This window comes from Syngnathus typhle, linkage group LG4, assembly GCF_033458585.1.
Source record: "Syngnathus typhle isolate RoL2023-S1 ecotype Sweden linkage group LG4, RoL_Styp_1.0, whole genome shotgun sequence".
NCBI lineage: Eukaryota > Metazoa > Chordata > Actinopteri > Syngnathiformes > Syngnathidae > Syngnathus > Syngnathus typhle.
The window spans coordinates 5341410-5354174 of record NC_083741.1 but is presented as its reverse complement, the minus strand read 5'-3'; the positions used below and the strand labels follow the sequence as shown (position 1 = coordinate 5354174).

At 42.2% G+C, this 12765-nt stretch overlaps 1 protein-coding gene and 1 non-coding gene across 2 annotated transcripts; one reads left to right on the top strand and one right to left on the bottom strand.

Annotated features, from left to right (window-relative positions):
• Nucleotides 1–258: 258 nt before the first annotated feature.
• Nucleotides 259–377, bottom strand: LOC133153328 (5S ribosomal RNA). The gene has a single exon (XR_009714302.1). It is a non-coding gene; the product is annotated as a 5S ribosomal RNA (ribosomal RNA).
• A 5418-nt stretch (nt 378–5795) lies between these two features.
• On the top strand, nt 5796–11950 carry LOC133153235 (uncharacterized). Its single transcript, XM_061277391.1, has one exon. The coding sequence runs from the start codon at nt 6397–6399 to the stop codon at nt 10378–10380; it is 3984 nt and encodes a 1327-aa protein (XP_061133375.1). The 5' UTR covers nt 5796–6396; the 3' UTR covers nt 10381–11950.
• Nucleotides 11951–12765: the final 815 nt, after the last annotated feature.

Sequence of the window (12765 nt, the reverse complement as noted above, 5' to 3'; positions counted from 1 at the left end):
TTTGGGATCTTAACAAATAAAGACTGCTGCTTTGAGTTCACAGGGAGCCAGCCTCTTTATTCACTGTACATAGTCTGCTCTCTAGAGGTAAAAGACGTGAACTACAATGCTATGGATGACACCACACAATATAGGTTTGAAACTCGGGGTATAGTTTCAATGTCGGGGTTAAAACTCGGCTTGCAGTTTCCGAATGCCATACGTAACGGGTGTTGTCAAAATTTCCCTAAACGATTGAAGTGCAAAAAAAAAAAAAAAAGCTTACAGCACCTGGTATTCCCAGGCGGTCTCCCATCCAAGTACTAACCAGGCCCGACCCTGCTTAGCTTCCGAGATCAGACGAGATCGGGCGTTCTCAGTGTAGTATGGCCATAAGCTGTGATTGAGCCCAAGATGTTGCATTTTATAGATACAATCGCCCCTGAAAACCAAGACTTGGCGTTTCATGGAAACATGGCTATCAAGAAAAGTTATTGACAGCTTTTTATGCGATAGCACGAATTTGCCATTGCGACCTGCATTTTGCTGTATCAAAGTAAATGTCATGAAAAGTGGGAAAACCCTACATGGAAGCGCAATGTTTTGGGTTCTCTTACAAATAAAGACTGCTGCTTTGATTTCACAGGGAGCCAGCCTCTTTATTCACTGTACATAGTCTGCTTTCTAGCGGTAAAAGACGTGAACTACAATGCTATGGATGACGCCACACAATATAGGTACACTTTTGTAAACATTTTAAAGTCAAACTGGGTTTCATACACAGTATCCTTTATTTAAATAAATAATAAAATACATAGTAAATACATATATTGTTACAATACAAGACTTTTATGAACCTTTTTTTATAGTTTTATACACTTTATTGTTTTTTTAAACACTTTATTGTATTTCTAATCACTTGTAAAAATGTTAAATTCAAACTGACTTTCAGAAACATTCTTAATTATTTAAATAAATAATAAGATAAATAAGAGTAAATATATTGTTACAATATCCACACAGGACTTTTAGGAACCTTTTATGAAGTGTAAACGTGTCTGGCTCCTCTCTGCTCTTTTCTCTCTTCTGGTAATTATTTTTTTAAACACTCCGCTCTGCTCTTGCCATGCTGAACAGCTGACGCGCCCCCGCATCCAGCAGGAGGGCATCTGCACAAGACTTTCATAATTCCATTTTTAAACACTTTATTGTACTTTTGAACACTTTATTGTATATTTAAGTACTTTTTAAATAGCTTTAAAAAACGTGCTATGCCCTTCCGCTTCGATGACGCCCTATTGTCTTCTTTACACTTTGTGTGAGCCCGTGTTGCATTTAAAAAATAACAACAAAATAAGTGTAAATCAGAGATGCTGCCGATTCTGCTGACAGAAAGCACAAAATCCATCCGAATTGGCTCGCGCATGTTAATTAAAGCCAAAAGCATAGAAGTGCATATTTAATCGTGTCGTGAATTGTTTCGAGAGCGATCGATCGATGGGGACTGGACAGAGAGCACAAACAGCAGCTGAATTGGCTAGCGCAGGTTAATTAAACCCAATAGCATAGAACTGCGTTTTGAATCGTGTTGTGAAGTGCTTCCAGATCGATCCATCCATCCAACCCCATCCGTTAGTGCTCACTCTAACTTGTTTGCAAGAACCACACGGGAGACATTATGCCCTTTGAGCACTTGCAAGTGGAGAGGTCAGCAATGTTTGACCAAAGTCTGCCTTTGGTCTCTTGCAAGACCATATTTATTGAGAACAAGCAGGTTGGGGGTGACAGTGGACATGTTTGATGGTCACTTCAGCAACTGGTTACTCAATACGGAGGGTCCCAGCTCATTGTTTTACAAGGTCGTGGAAACAGAAACTAGTGGAGCATTTGAGATGACTGACTAAGCAAGAATGTTTCCACACCATTTGGAAAGTTTCAAAAACTGAATGGTTAAACTTTCCAGAGTCAAGGAAAGGTGAAAGGTTTAAACAAAGTTAATAATTCTAGTCTACATTACAACATAATCATACGATCAAGTTCATTTGTCAACCCTAACACCATCCATCTCAATCCACCTCCATCCATCCCCATCCATCCGTTCGTCTGTCCATCTGTCCATCCATCTGTTCATCCTTCCTTCCTTCCTTCCTTCCTTCCTTCCTTCCTTCCTTCCTTCCTTCCTTCCTTCCTTCCTTCCTTCCTTCCTTCCTTCCTTCCTTCCTTCCTTCCTTCCTTCCTTCCTTCCTTCCTTCCTTCCTTCCTTCCTTCCTTCCTTCCTTCCTTCCTTCCTATGGGATTGGCAGTTGATGCAAAGTTTTGTATTTTGTGAGAGAAATTGCAGAGAGAGAGCGAGACAGACACAGACAGACAGAGTGAGAGACAGACAGACAAACAGACAGAGACAGACAGACAGTGCGAGAGAGACAGAGACAAGACACAAAGAGGGAGACAGAAAGAGAGAGGGAGACAGAAATAGAGCAACAGAGAATGTACTTTAATATATACATTTTGATGCACGTATGCACATAAGGTGTTCCTGGAGATAAAAGTAAACACACAATACAACCCACGCAGGCTATTAACAGTGAATGAGGTTATTTTGATTGATCCCATGATGACAGTAGAGATAATGAAAACTGTTGACGAAGCATGACGCTATATTGCTCTGAGAGTCTGTATGTGTTTTATTTGTCTTACCTGTATGTGTGCGGCAAAACTTGGCACCATGCTCCCAACCTAATTTTCTCTCCCTGCATTAATTATTTCACCCCCTTCTCACGAGGCCACCCATGCCAGTAATTCAAACAGCATGAAAGGTATATGAGTGCTATGTGCACAGTAATGTCTATTGGATATTATGTGATAAAGATATAGAGTGCTGCTTTTCTACAAATCTTTTTTTTCCTTTTGATTAATTCTATACTGCAAATCTTTAATCTATTATTGTCTCCTACATCTTCTGCTCAAACTCCCCTGATTTGAAAGTCTAACTTCACCACATTCAGAAATCGCCTCTGTCTGCTACTTGTCTCCATTTAGAGCATTTTTCTACTGAAATAAACACAGCCGTTTTTCTGGGTGTTCACACAATCTCAATTTGGCTTCTTTTGCTTTTTATCCAAACCTTCCAGACAATAACTGGTCATAAGTGGCCAATTCTAATTAAGACAAGGTCCCTGCTCTGGGATGACAGAATTCAAAATATTTTTTTTTCTCATCAATGATCTCTGATGAATATTAATGTGATGTTTTGCTGACATCAAACAAATAAATCTGTAGTTTCCCAAGAACACGGTTTTAATATATCCATCACGCAACTTCACATACACCGACGGCCATTAACTATACACTTCTCGTCGTCCAAACACGCCTTAACATTCCTTATACCCGCGAGAGTTAACTGTGTGTGTACTTCAGGTACCACAGAAATTTCCATACATTACATCTCCCCTTTTAAAGTCATAACATGCTTTCAGTACAGACTGTATAACAAAAATCCTTCGACTTACTCCATGCATCAAAATCAAAATCAATCCTATTCCTCATATCGAGTTTACATCCAAAGCAGATAAATGTAACTACCGTAAAGTCCGGACTATAAGCCGCGACTTTTTTCCAAAATTTTGAACTTATAGTCAGGTGCGGCTTATATAAGGATTTTTTTCGTGATTTTTGTGATGACTTGATCACTTTTATACACTGCGGTATCTTGAAGAAAAAAACAACAACAAAAATACTATTTTGAAACACTACTATGGCTGCTGCTTATTCTGGCTGTGTTGCTTGTGACTATTATGAGCTTTAGTAGGCATGCACGCTAGGTGACCTGCGTCAAAGGGCTCTAAACATTTTCTCTTACTCTGCCATGTGACTCAGAGATTACACAAAGCAGTGGCGCTGTTTGGACCATCAGCATTGTTTTAAAACCCAATCAATCAGCATTTAAATTCAATTCTTCTGACATTTTGCTCACCAAAAACAAATTGTAATGGACGTGAACTTTTAATGCATTTTATTCAGAAGGTTACTTTGAACCCCGAGTATTCTGCCTTTTGTAATAAGTTTAAGTAGAAACACGTTTACATGTAGCGCTTTACCTCCCTCTAATGGTTGCAGTGGGAAGTTGTTTTTGAGAGCAAATACCGAATGGCAGCAAGCAATGTCGACTCGTGTGCATCTGTTAAAAGCTGATGTTTAAACCTTTTATGCTGTGCCTTGGACAAGATTTGTCCGTGAGTATTATTCGAATTTTGAAAGAATATTTTATTTTGGTTACATGTGATGTTTAATGCAAACTTATTCACCGTAAATGCGATGTAGCTTGTATGTGTTTAGCTAACGCATAATTTTACTTGTATTTTTTCCTAGTTTTACGACGGTCTTAAGAGGGCAATGGTTTGAGGCCATTCTACAAATAAATCAGCTAAAAGAAACCAAGTCTGATTATTTGGAGCGTCGTTAACTCGCTGTCTAGCTGGTGAAAAACTAGATGCTTCAGAGTGAGGACAGCACAGTAAAAGGACACTAGCGCGGCGGGCACAACCACGAGGAGCTACATCCAGCAAGATAACCATGAGCCTACGGTCAGGAAAGCGGTATCACCCAGCTCTACCAGAAGAAGAACTCAAGCCAGACCCTACAGAACCAGGACAAGTGCACAACACAGACGATGTGGACAGCACGGAGAACAAGGGTAACGCAAGCTACACGGACACAAAGATGAAGTCTTCACGCTCGCATACATCCAAACGTTCATCCGTAAGTTCTGCAGCGCTAAAAGCACGTGCACAAGCAGTTGCTGCACGAGCACAGCTGGAGTATTCATTAAAAGAAGCAGCCATAATGAAACAAAAAACTGAACTTGAGGCTAGTTTACATGTTTTGAGTAGTCAAAAAGCTGTTGCAGTTGCCGAAGCAGAGGCTGCTATTTATGAAGAAGAGGAGGGTCTCTCAAAGACTGAACTGAGTCATGTGTTTGTAGAACCACCTGCTAATCCAATGCAACGCACAGCAGAGTATATTCAGCAACACACAGACATTTGCCATGAAGGATTCACATTACGAGTTGATCCTCTCGCTTGCCACAATGCTGCACGTGAACAATGTGAAATGGCTATGACTACAAAGATAGACAATAAAGGCATGCACAGCGTGGAAAAAACGGATATTAAAGTAGAGCACGAAACACAGCAAGGACAGACGAATTCCCCCAAACTGTATCCGTACGACACTCCTCCGACATCAGTAGAAATACGGGGTGTACAGGACATCACAAAGTACCTAACAAGGAGAGAACTGTTAAGTACAGGACTTTTGCAGTTTGACGATCACCCAGAGAACTACTGGGCGTGGAAGGCTTCATTTCAAAACATCATAAAAGACTTGCATGCTACAGCGCAGGAAGAACTAGATTTAATGATAAAATGGCTTGGAGTTGAGTCTGGTCAGCAAGCTAAAAGAATTCGCTCAGTCTATGTTTTCAATCCAATCGCTGCTCTCGGCCTTGTGTGGCAAAGACTCGAGGAATGTTACGGGTCTCCTGAAGTAGTGGAAAATGCACTGTTGAAAAAGATTGAGCAGTTTCCCAAACTCGGCAACAGAGACAGCACAAAGTTAAGAGAGCTAGGTGACATTCTACAAGAAATCGAATGTGCAAAGGAGGGAGGATACTTACCAGGCCTCTCATATTTGGACACAGCACGCGGACTGAACCCCATTGTGGACAAACTACCCTACGCGTTACAAGAAAAATGGATTGCAACAGGAGCAAAGTATAAGGAGCAATACAAAGTCTGCTTTCCCCCTTTCAGCGTCTTTTCAAGATTTGTGAGACAACAAGCCGAAATAAGAAACGACCCAAGCTTTGTCATCACACCTCCAGCTAGCACAAGCTTCAAGAAAGACCAAGGTTTTAAAGGTAATTCCAGGCAAGTGATAACTGTGAACAAAACAGACATTCCCACAGACAGTAGTTTTTCTCAGAACAGATACAGTCGGTTGCCAGAAAGCCCCGACAAGCTATGCCCAATACATAAGAAGCCTCATCCTCTAAAAAAGTGCAAAAGCTTTAGAGCAAAACCCATAGATGAGCGCAAGTCCTTTCTTAAAGAGAATAGAGTCTGTTTTAAGTGTTGTGGCTCTACTCAGCATTTAGCAAAAGACTGCAAGGTACAAATAAAGTGCACAGACTGTGGCAGTGACAGACATTTATCAGCGCTACATCCAGGTCCACCTCCTGTTCCAGCTGATAGCCCTGAAGCCGACAAAGAGGATGGCGGGGAGACAGAGGACAGTGCAAACATTTCAGTGGTCTCTAAATGCACAGAAATCTGCGGTAATGCAGACAGTCCACATTCATGCTCAAAGATAAGTCCGGTGTTAGTCTATCCAGATGGCAAAAGACAACAAGCACAAAAGATGTACGCAGTGCTTGACGAACAAAGTAACAAGTCTCTTGCTAAGTCACAGTTTTTTGAGCTGTTTAATATTAAGACACGCTCAGACGCTTACAAGCTCAGAACATGCTCCGGTCTGTCAGATAATGTTGGCAGAACAGCATCAAACTTTGTGATTGAGTCAATGGATGGTAGAGTAAAACTCCCACTCCCAAATCTGATCGAATGTGACATGATTCCAGACGATAGGAGTGAGATACCGTCTCCACAAGTTGCTATGCAGTTCCCACACTTACAGAATATAGCTGACAAAATATCTCCTGTCGAAATACAAGTACCTGTCCTTCTACTCTTGGGAAGAGATATTATACAGGTACACAAAGTCAGAGAGAGAATCAACGGGCCGCACAATACACCCTATGCGCAGCGCCTAGACTTAGGGTGGGTAATTGTTGGTGAAGCCTGCCTAGGAAAGACACACAAGCCCTCGAATGTGAATGTCCTGAAAACACATGTTCTTCAGAATGGCCGTGCTTCTTACCTCAGCCCATGTCCCAACATCTTTCAAGTAAAGGAGTCGAGTGGTTGCAGCTTCCAACCAAACACCACACCCGCTCTTCAAAAGGGCAGTGAAGATAAAAATTCTGATTTGCTGGGACAAACTGTTTTTGAGAAAACAAAAGATGACGACAAACCAGCGCTGTCGGTAGAAGACAAAGACTTTATTGACATTATGGAAAAAGAAGTGTTTCAAAACAAAGCCAACAGCTGGGTGGCACCGTTGCCATTCCGCTCACCCAGACCGAAACTTCCAAGTAACAGGGAGCAAGCATTCAAACGTCTTCAGTCACTCAGGAAAACACTGGACCGCAACCCTGAAATGAAAAGACAATACACTGAGTTCATACAAAACCTGCTGAACAATGACCATGCGGAGCTCGCTCCACTTCTGGACTCGGACAAAGAACACTGGTACTTACCATCCTTCGGTGTGTACCATCCTCAAAAACCCGACCAGCTGAGAGTAGTTTTTGACTCAAGTGCAGAGTTTCAAGGACAGTCCCTTAATAAAGTCTTGTTAAGCGGACCTGACCTCAACAACACACTACTAGGTGTTCTTATGCGCTTTAGGAAAGAGCCAGTAGCATTTTCGACTGATGTGCAGCAAATGTTTTATTGCTTTGAAGTGAGAGAGGATCACAGGGATTATCTAAGATTCCTTTGGTATGAAAATAATGATCCGGATAAAGATATTTGTGAATATAGAATGAAAGTCCACGTTTTTGGAAATAGTCCCTCCCCGGCCGTGGCTATTTACTGTATGAGGCGTGCTGCAGTCGAAGGAGAGGAAGAGCATGGACAAGATGCAAAGCAGTTCATTATGAGGCATTTTTATGTGGATGACGGCCTTGCATCCACAACAACCTCAGAAGAAGCTGTTGAGATACTCACAAACGCACAAAACATGTTGGCACAATCCAATTTAAAGCTACACAAAATAGCCTCTAACAGCCACAAGGTAGTGAAAGCATTTCCTGCTGCTGAAAGAGCAAAAGATCTGAAAGACTTGGATTTAGAGCCGGGCGACATACCTCTGCAGAGGAGCCTAGGGGTGCTCTGGAATCTTGAAACTGACAGTTTTACCTTTCACGTCACCACCGAACTAAAGCCATACACCAGGAGAGGTGTGTTGGCCACAGTTAACAGTTTGTACGATCCACTAGGTTTTGTATCACCCATCACAATGCAAGGAAAAGCACTTCTACGTGAACTGTCCACAGAGCAAAAGGATTGGGATGAACCACTTCCTGTGGAAAGAGAAGAGGAATGGAACAAATGGAGATACTCATTAAAAGATCTTGAGCAGCTACAGATACCAAGATGCTACCTCCCATTCTCCCAATCTACAGCTGTGAGGAAAGAACTGTGCATATTCTCAGATGCCTCCACCATGGCCATAGGAGCAGTAGCGTATCTGAGAGCACTTGACAGTGAAGGTCAGTGGCACACGGGTTTTATCATGGGGAAGTCAAAAGTGGCCCCCCGTCCTGCCCACACGGTCCCGAGACTAGAGTTATGTGCAGCAGTTTTAGCTGTTGAAATGTACGAACTCATTAGGGATGAGATGGACATTGAAGTAGACACTGTCAGATTTTTTACAGATAGTAAAATCGTTCTTGGCTACATACATAACAACACAAAGAGATTCTACACTTATGTAGCTAATCGAGTGACCAGGATCAGGAAGTCCGCACATCCTGCACAGTGGTGTTACATAGCTACTTGTGACAATCCAGCAGACAATGCAACCAGACCCATAGCAGCTTCTACGCTAGCTCACACAAACTGGTTTAGTGGTCCTTCCTTTTTAACACAGCCCAATAAAGAGTCGACGCATTCAGATGATTTCAATCTGATTGACCCTGATACAGATACTGAGATCAGGCCTGAGGTGAAAAGTTTTGTCACTAAAACCTCAACTACGCAGTTAGAGTCAAGTCGCTTTGAAAGATTCTCTCAGTGGACAAGTTTGTATCAAACTATTGCATCACTAAAACGTGTAGCAACATCATTCAAGAAAACAAACTTGGGAAACAAAGGCTGGAAGTGTTTTAAAAACACAAACACTACCGATGAACTGTGTAAAGCAGGGAAATTTATCATTCAAACTGTGCAACATGAAACATTCAAAGAAGAGTTCCGGTGCATAAAAGCTAACCAGCCATTACCAAAACAGAGCTGTCTTAAAAAGCTAAACCCTGTTATTGATGAAGATTGTCTTCTGAGAATAGGAGGACGCTTGGCACCTGCTAATCTCACTAAGGAAGAGAAACATCCACTCATTATCCCACGCGCTCATCACGTAGCAGTCCTACTTGTCAGGTACCATCACGAGAAGGTAGCGCATCAGGGGCGCCACATAACAGAAGGAGCGCTCAGAGCAGCCGGATTTTGGATTATCGGCAGTAAACGGCTTGACTCTTCTGTCATTCACAAATGTGTTCTCTGTCGTAAGCTCAGAGGGCAATTTCAAACTCAAAAGATGGCGGATTTACCTGTTGATAGACTGTTGCCTATGCCACCATTCACCAGTGTTGGAATGGACATCTTCGGTCCCTGGACGGTTACCACACGTCGCACCAGAGGAGGAAGTGCAGACAGTAAACGCTGGGCTGTACTTTTCACCTGTATGTCCATGAGAGCTGTGCACATTGAGCTCATCGAATCAATGTCGACATCCAGCTTTATCAATGCGCTGAGAAGGTTTTTCAGCATTCGTGGACCCGCACAGATACTCCGCTCGGATAGAGGTACCAATTTTATTGGAGCATGCAACGAACTGAAAATTGATCACAAGGACACAGAATTGAACTCTTACCTGCAGGAAAAAGGATGTACGTGGCTGTTCAACTCCCCACACTCCTCACACATGGGTGGGTCGTGGGAGAGACTCATTGGAATTGCAAGACGTATTTTGGATGGTATTCTTTTGAAAGTCATACATATCCAACTCACACATGAGGTGTTAAGTACTTTCATGGCGGAAGTGATGGCAATAATGAATGCAAGACCACTCGTGGCGGTGTCAACAGATCCTGACAGACCAAATCTTCTCACCCCAGCAATGCTTCTTACCCAAAAGACCAATGCCTTGTCTGCACCGACAGGAACCTTTGCACCTCCAGACCTCTATTCAAAGCAATGGAAGCAAGTACAGAGTCTGGCGGACACCTTTTGGAAACAGTGGAGGAGTGAATATCTTTCAACTCTGCAGCAAAGGAGAAAATGGACTGATGACAAAATGAATGTAAAAGTCGGTGACATTGTATTACTGAAAGACGTGCTTGCACACAGAAATGACTGGTCCATGGGAAGAGTTGTGAAAACATTTGAGAGTAAGGACAAGAAGGTTCGAAAAGCAGAAGTGAAGACTGTAAAAAATGGAAATGTGAAAGTGTTTTTGAGACCTATTACAGACATGGTTTTGCTGTTATCAGAAAAGTAAATGTTGCCTTTTTTTGTTATTTACATGTTCTGAGGTTTGATTTGTAGTGGCACAATTGTATTGTACCAGGCGGGGAGTATTCTGCCTTTTGTAATAAGTTTAAGTAGAAACACGTTTACATGTAGCGCTTTACCTCCCTCTAATGGTTGCAGTGGGAAGTTGTTTTTGAGAGCAAATACCGAATGGCAGCAAGCAATGTCGACTCGTGTGCATCTGTTAAAAGCTGATGTTTAAACCTTTTATGTTGTGCCTTGGACAAGATTTGTCCGTGAGTATTATTCGAATTTTGAAAGAATATTTTATTTTGGTTACATGTGATGTTTAATGCAAACTTATTCACCGTAAATGCGATGTAGCTTGTATGTGTTTAGCTAACGCATAATTTTACTTGTATTTTTTCCTAGTTTTACGACGGTCTTAAGAGGGCAATGGTTTGAGGCCATTCTACAAATAAATCAGCTAAAAGAAACCAAGTCTGATTATTTGGAGCGTCGTTAACTCGCTGTCTAGCTGGTGAAAAACTAGATGCTTCAGAGTGAGGACAGCACACCGAGGCTTAAACGGCGGCGCGGCGTATATATAGATTTTTAGGGCCTCCAGGGGGCGCTCTAGCAGGAAGCAAGAGCGAGACAGACGAAGAAGAGATAATGCGCCGAAGAAGACGTGCTAGTTTGTGTTTTGAACATTTCCCTGATCACGCACATACCCTCATCATGGAAAACACACGAAGAAAGGCATTTGATGCAGCTTTTAAGTTAAAAGCAATCGATTTGGCTGTCAAAGAGGTAAATAGAGCTTAAATGGCGGCGCGGCGTGCGTGTCGTATTTATGGATTTTTACAGCCTCCAGGGGACGCTCTAGGAAGCAAGAGCGAGACAGACGAAGAAGAGATAATGCGCCGAAGAAGACGTGCTAGTTTGTGTTTTGATAGGCAATAGTGCCGTATAATTCACATAAAGAAGAGACAGAACGAGATCAAGACGGACATTACTGAACGGAAGCTTTTATACACAAACCGTCATTATGGGGGACAAAAGAAATGCATATGATGCCGCTTTTAAGCTAAAGGCAGTCGATGTTGATGACATTGTGTTGCGTCACCCTTTTCTTTATTTCGTGGTCCCGTCTACTCTGGAGCTATACGTGTCGCTCGCTAGTATAATGTAATTTAGCGCTTCGTGCATGAATAAAATTAGCATGAACAGACCCTCATCACACTCGAAGAAATGCATAAAACCGACGACGAAAGAGAGACTGAGAACGTGTCAGGCGAAGGATATCTAACGCTATTCCAATCGGACGCTGAGGAGGAAGACTTCGATGGTTTCAGTGCGCAGGAGGAAGATGAAGACGATGAAGCTCTTATTTTACTTTTACTGGTATGTTTTTTAACGAGCCCTGTTGGTGCTGTACTACCGTGTCGCGTCTCAGTGACTTTTACCGGGTATGTTTTTTTTAATCCAGCCCTATTAGTCTTGTGTTACTTCTGTGTTGCTGCGGTATTACTGCCGCGTCACGGGCAGTGTTTGGAAAGAAATGTTAAGGTATGTTATTAAAACTTTAAAAAAGCTTTCTGTGTCCAGTCTTTCTTTGTTAATAACTCGCGTGCAGACTTCCGTGTTGCTGCGGTACTACTGCTGCGTCACAGGCAATGTTTAGAAAGACATGTTAAAGTATTAACATGTATTAAAGTATGTTATTAAAATTTTAAAAAGGCTTTCTGTGAACGGTCTTTCTTTGTAAAAAAACGCGTGTGCACATGCGGTTTATAGTCCGGTGCGGCTTATATAAGAAAAAAACTAAAATATCCCCCAATTTTAGCTGGTGCGGTTTATAGTCGGGTGCGGCTTATAGTCCGGAATTTACGGTATTTCAAATGTTTCAAAACGTATTTTCAATCACTCATCATACAACCAGTTCTGAACATTTTTTGCCCATTTTCTTTTTTTCACAACATCAACGTTCTCATAAATTCAGTCTGTTGGCTGGTTTACTCACTCTTCCTGAATGAGTGATGGTGACTGTCTCCCGAGTGGGTGAAACAGATGATCTAGTGGCAGGTGTCTCTACCTGGCTGGGATTCATACTCACATTTGTCCCAAAGTCACCAGTCCCTTCAGCTGTGAATTGTTGTGGAAGCCTGTCATAACCCGAAGATAATGTAAGTTAAGAAGTTAAAGTTAAAGTCTCAATGATCGTCACACACACATCTGGGTGTGGTAAAATTTGTCCTCTGCATTTAACCCATCCCCATGTGATTTTAATCCATCCCCTGGGGGAGAGGGGAGCAGTGAGCAGCAGCGATGCCGCGCTCGGGAATCAGTTGGTGATCAGTAGGTGCTTTCTGTAGATGACGTCTGTCCCGTTTATACTGTCCTCCATCAG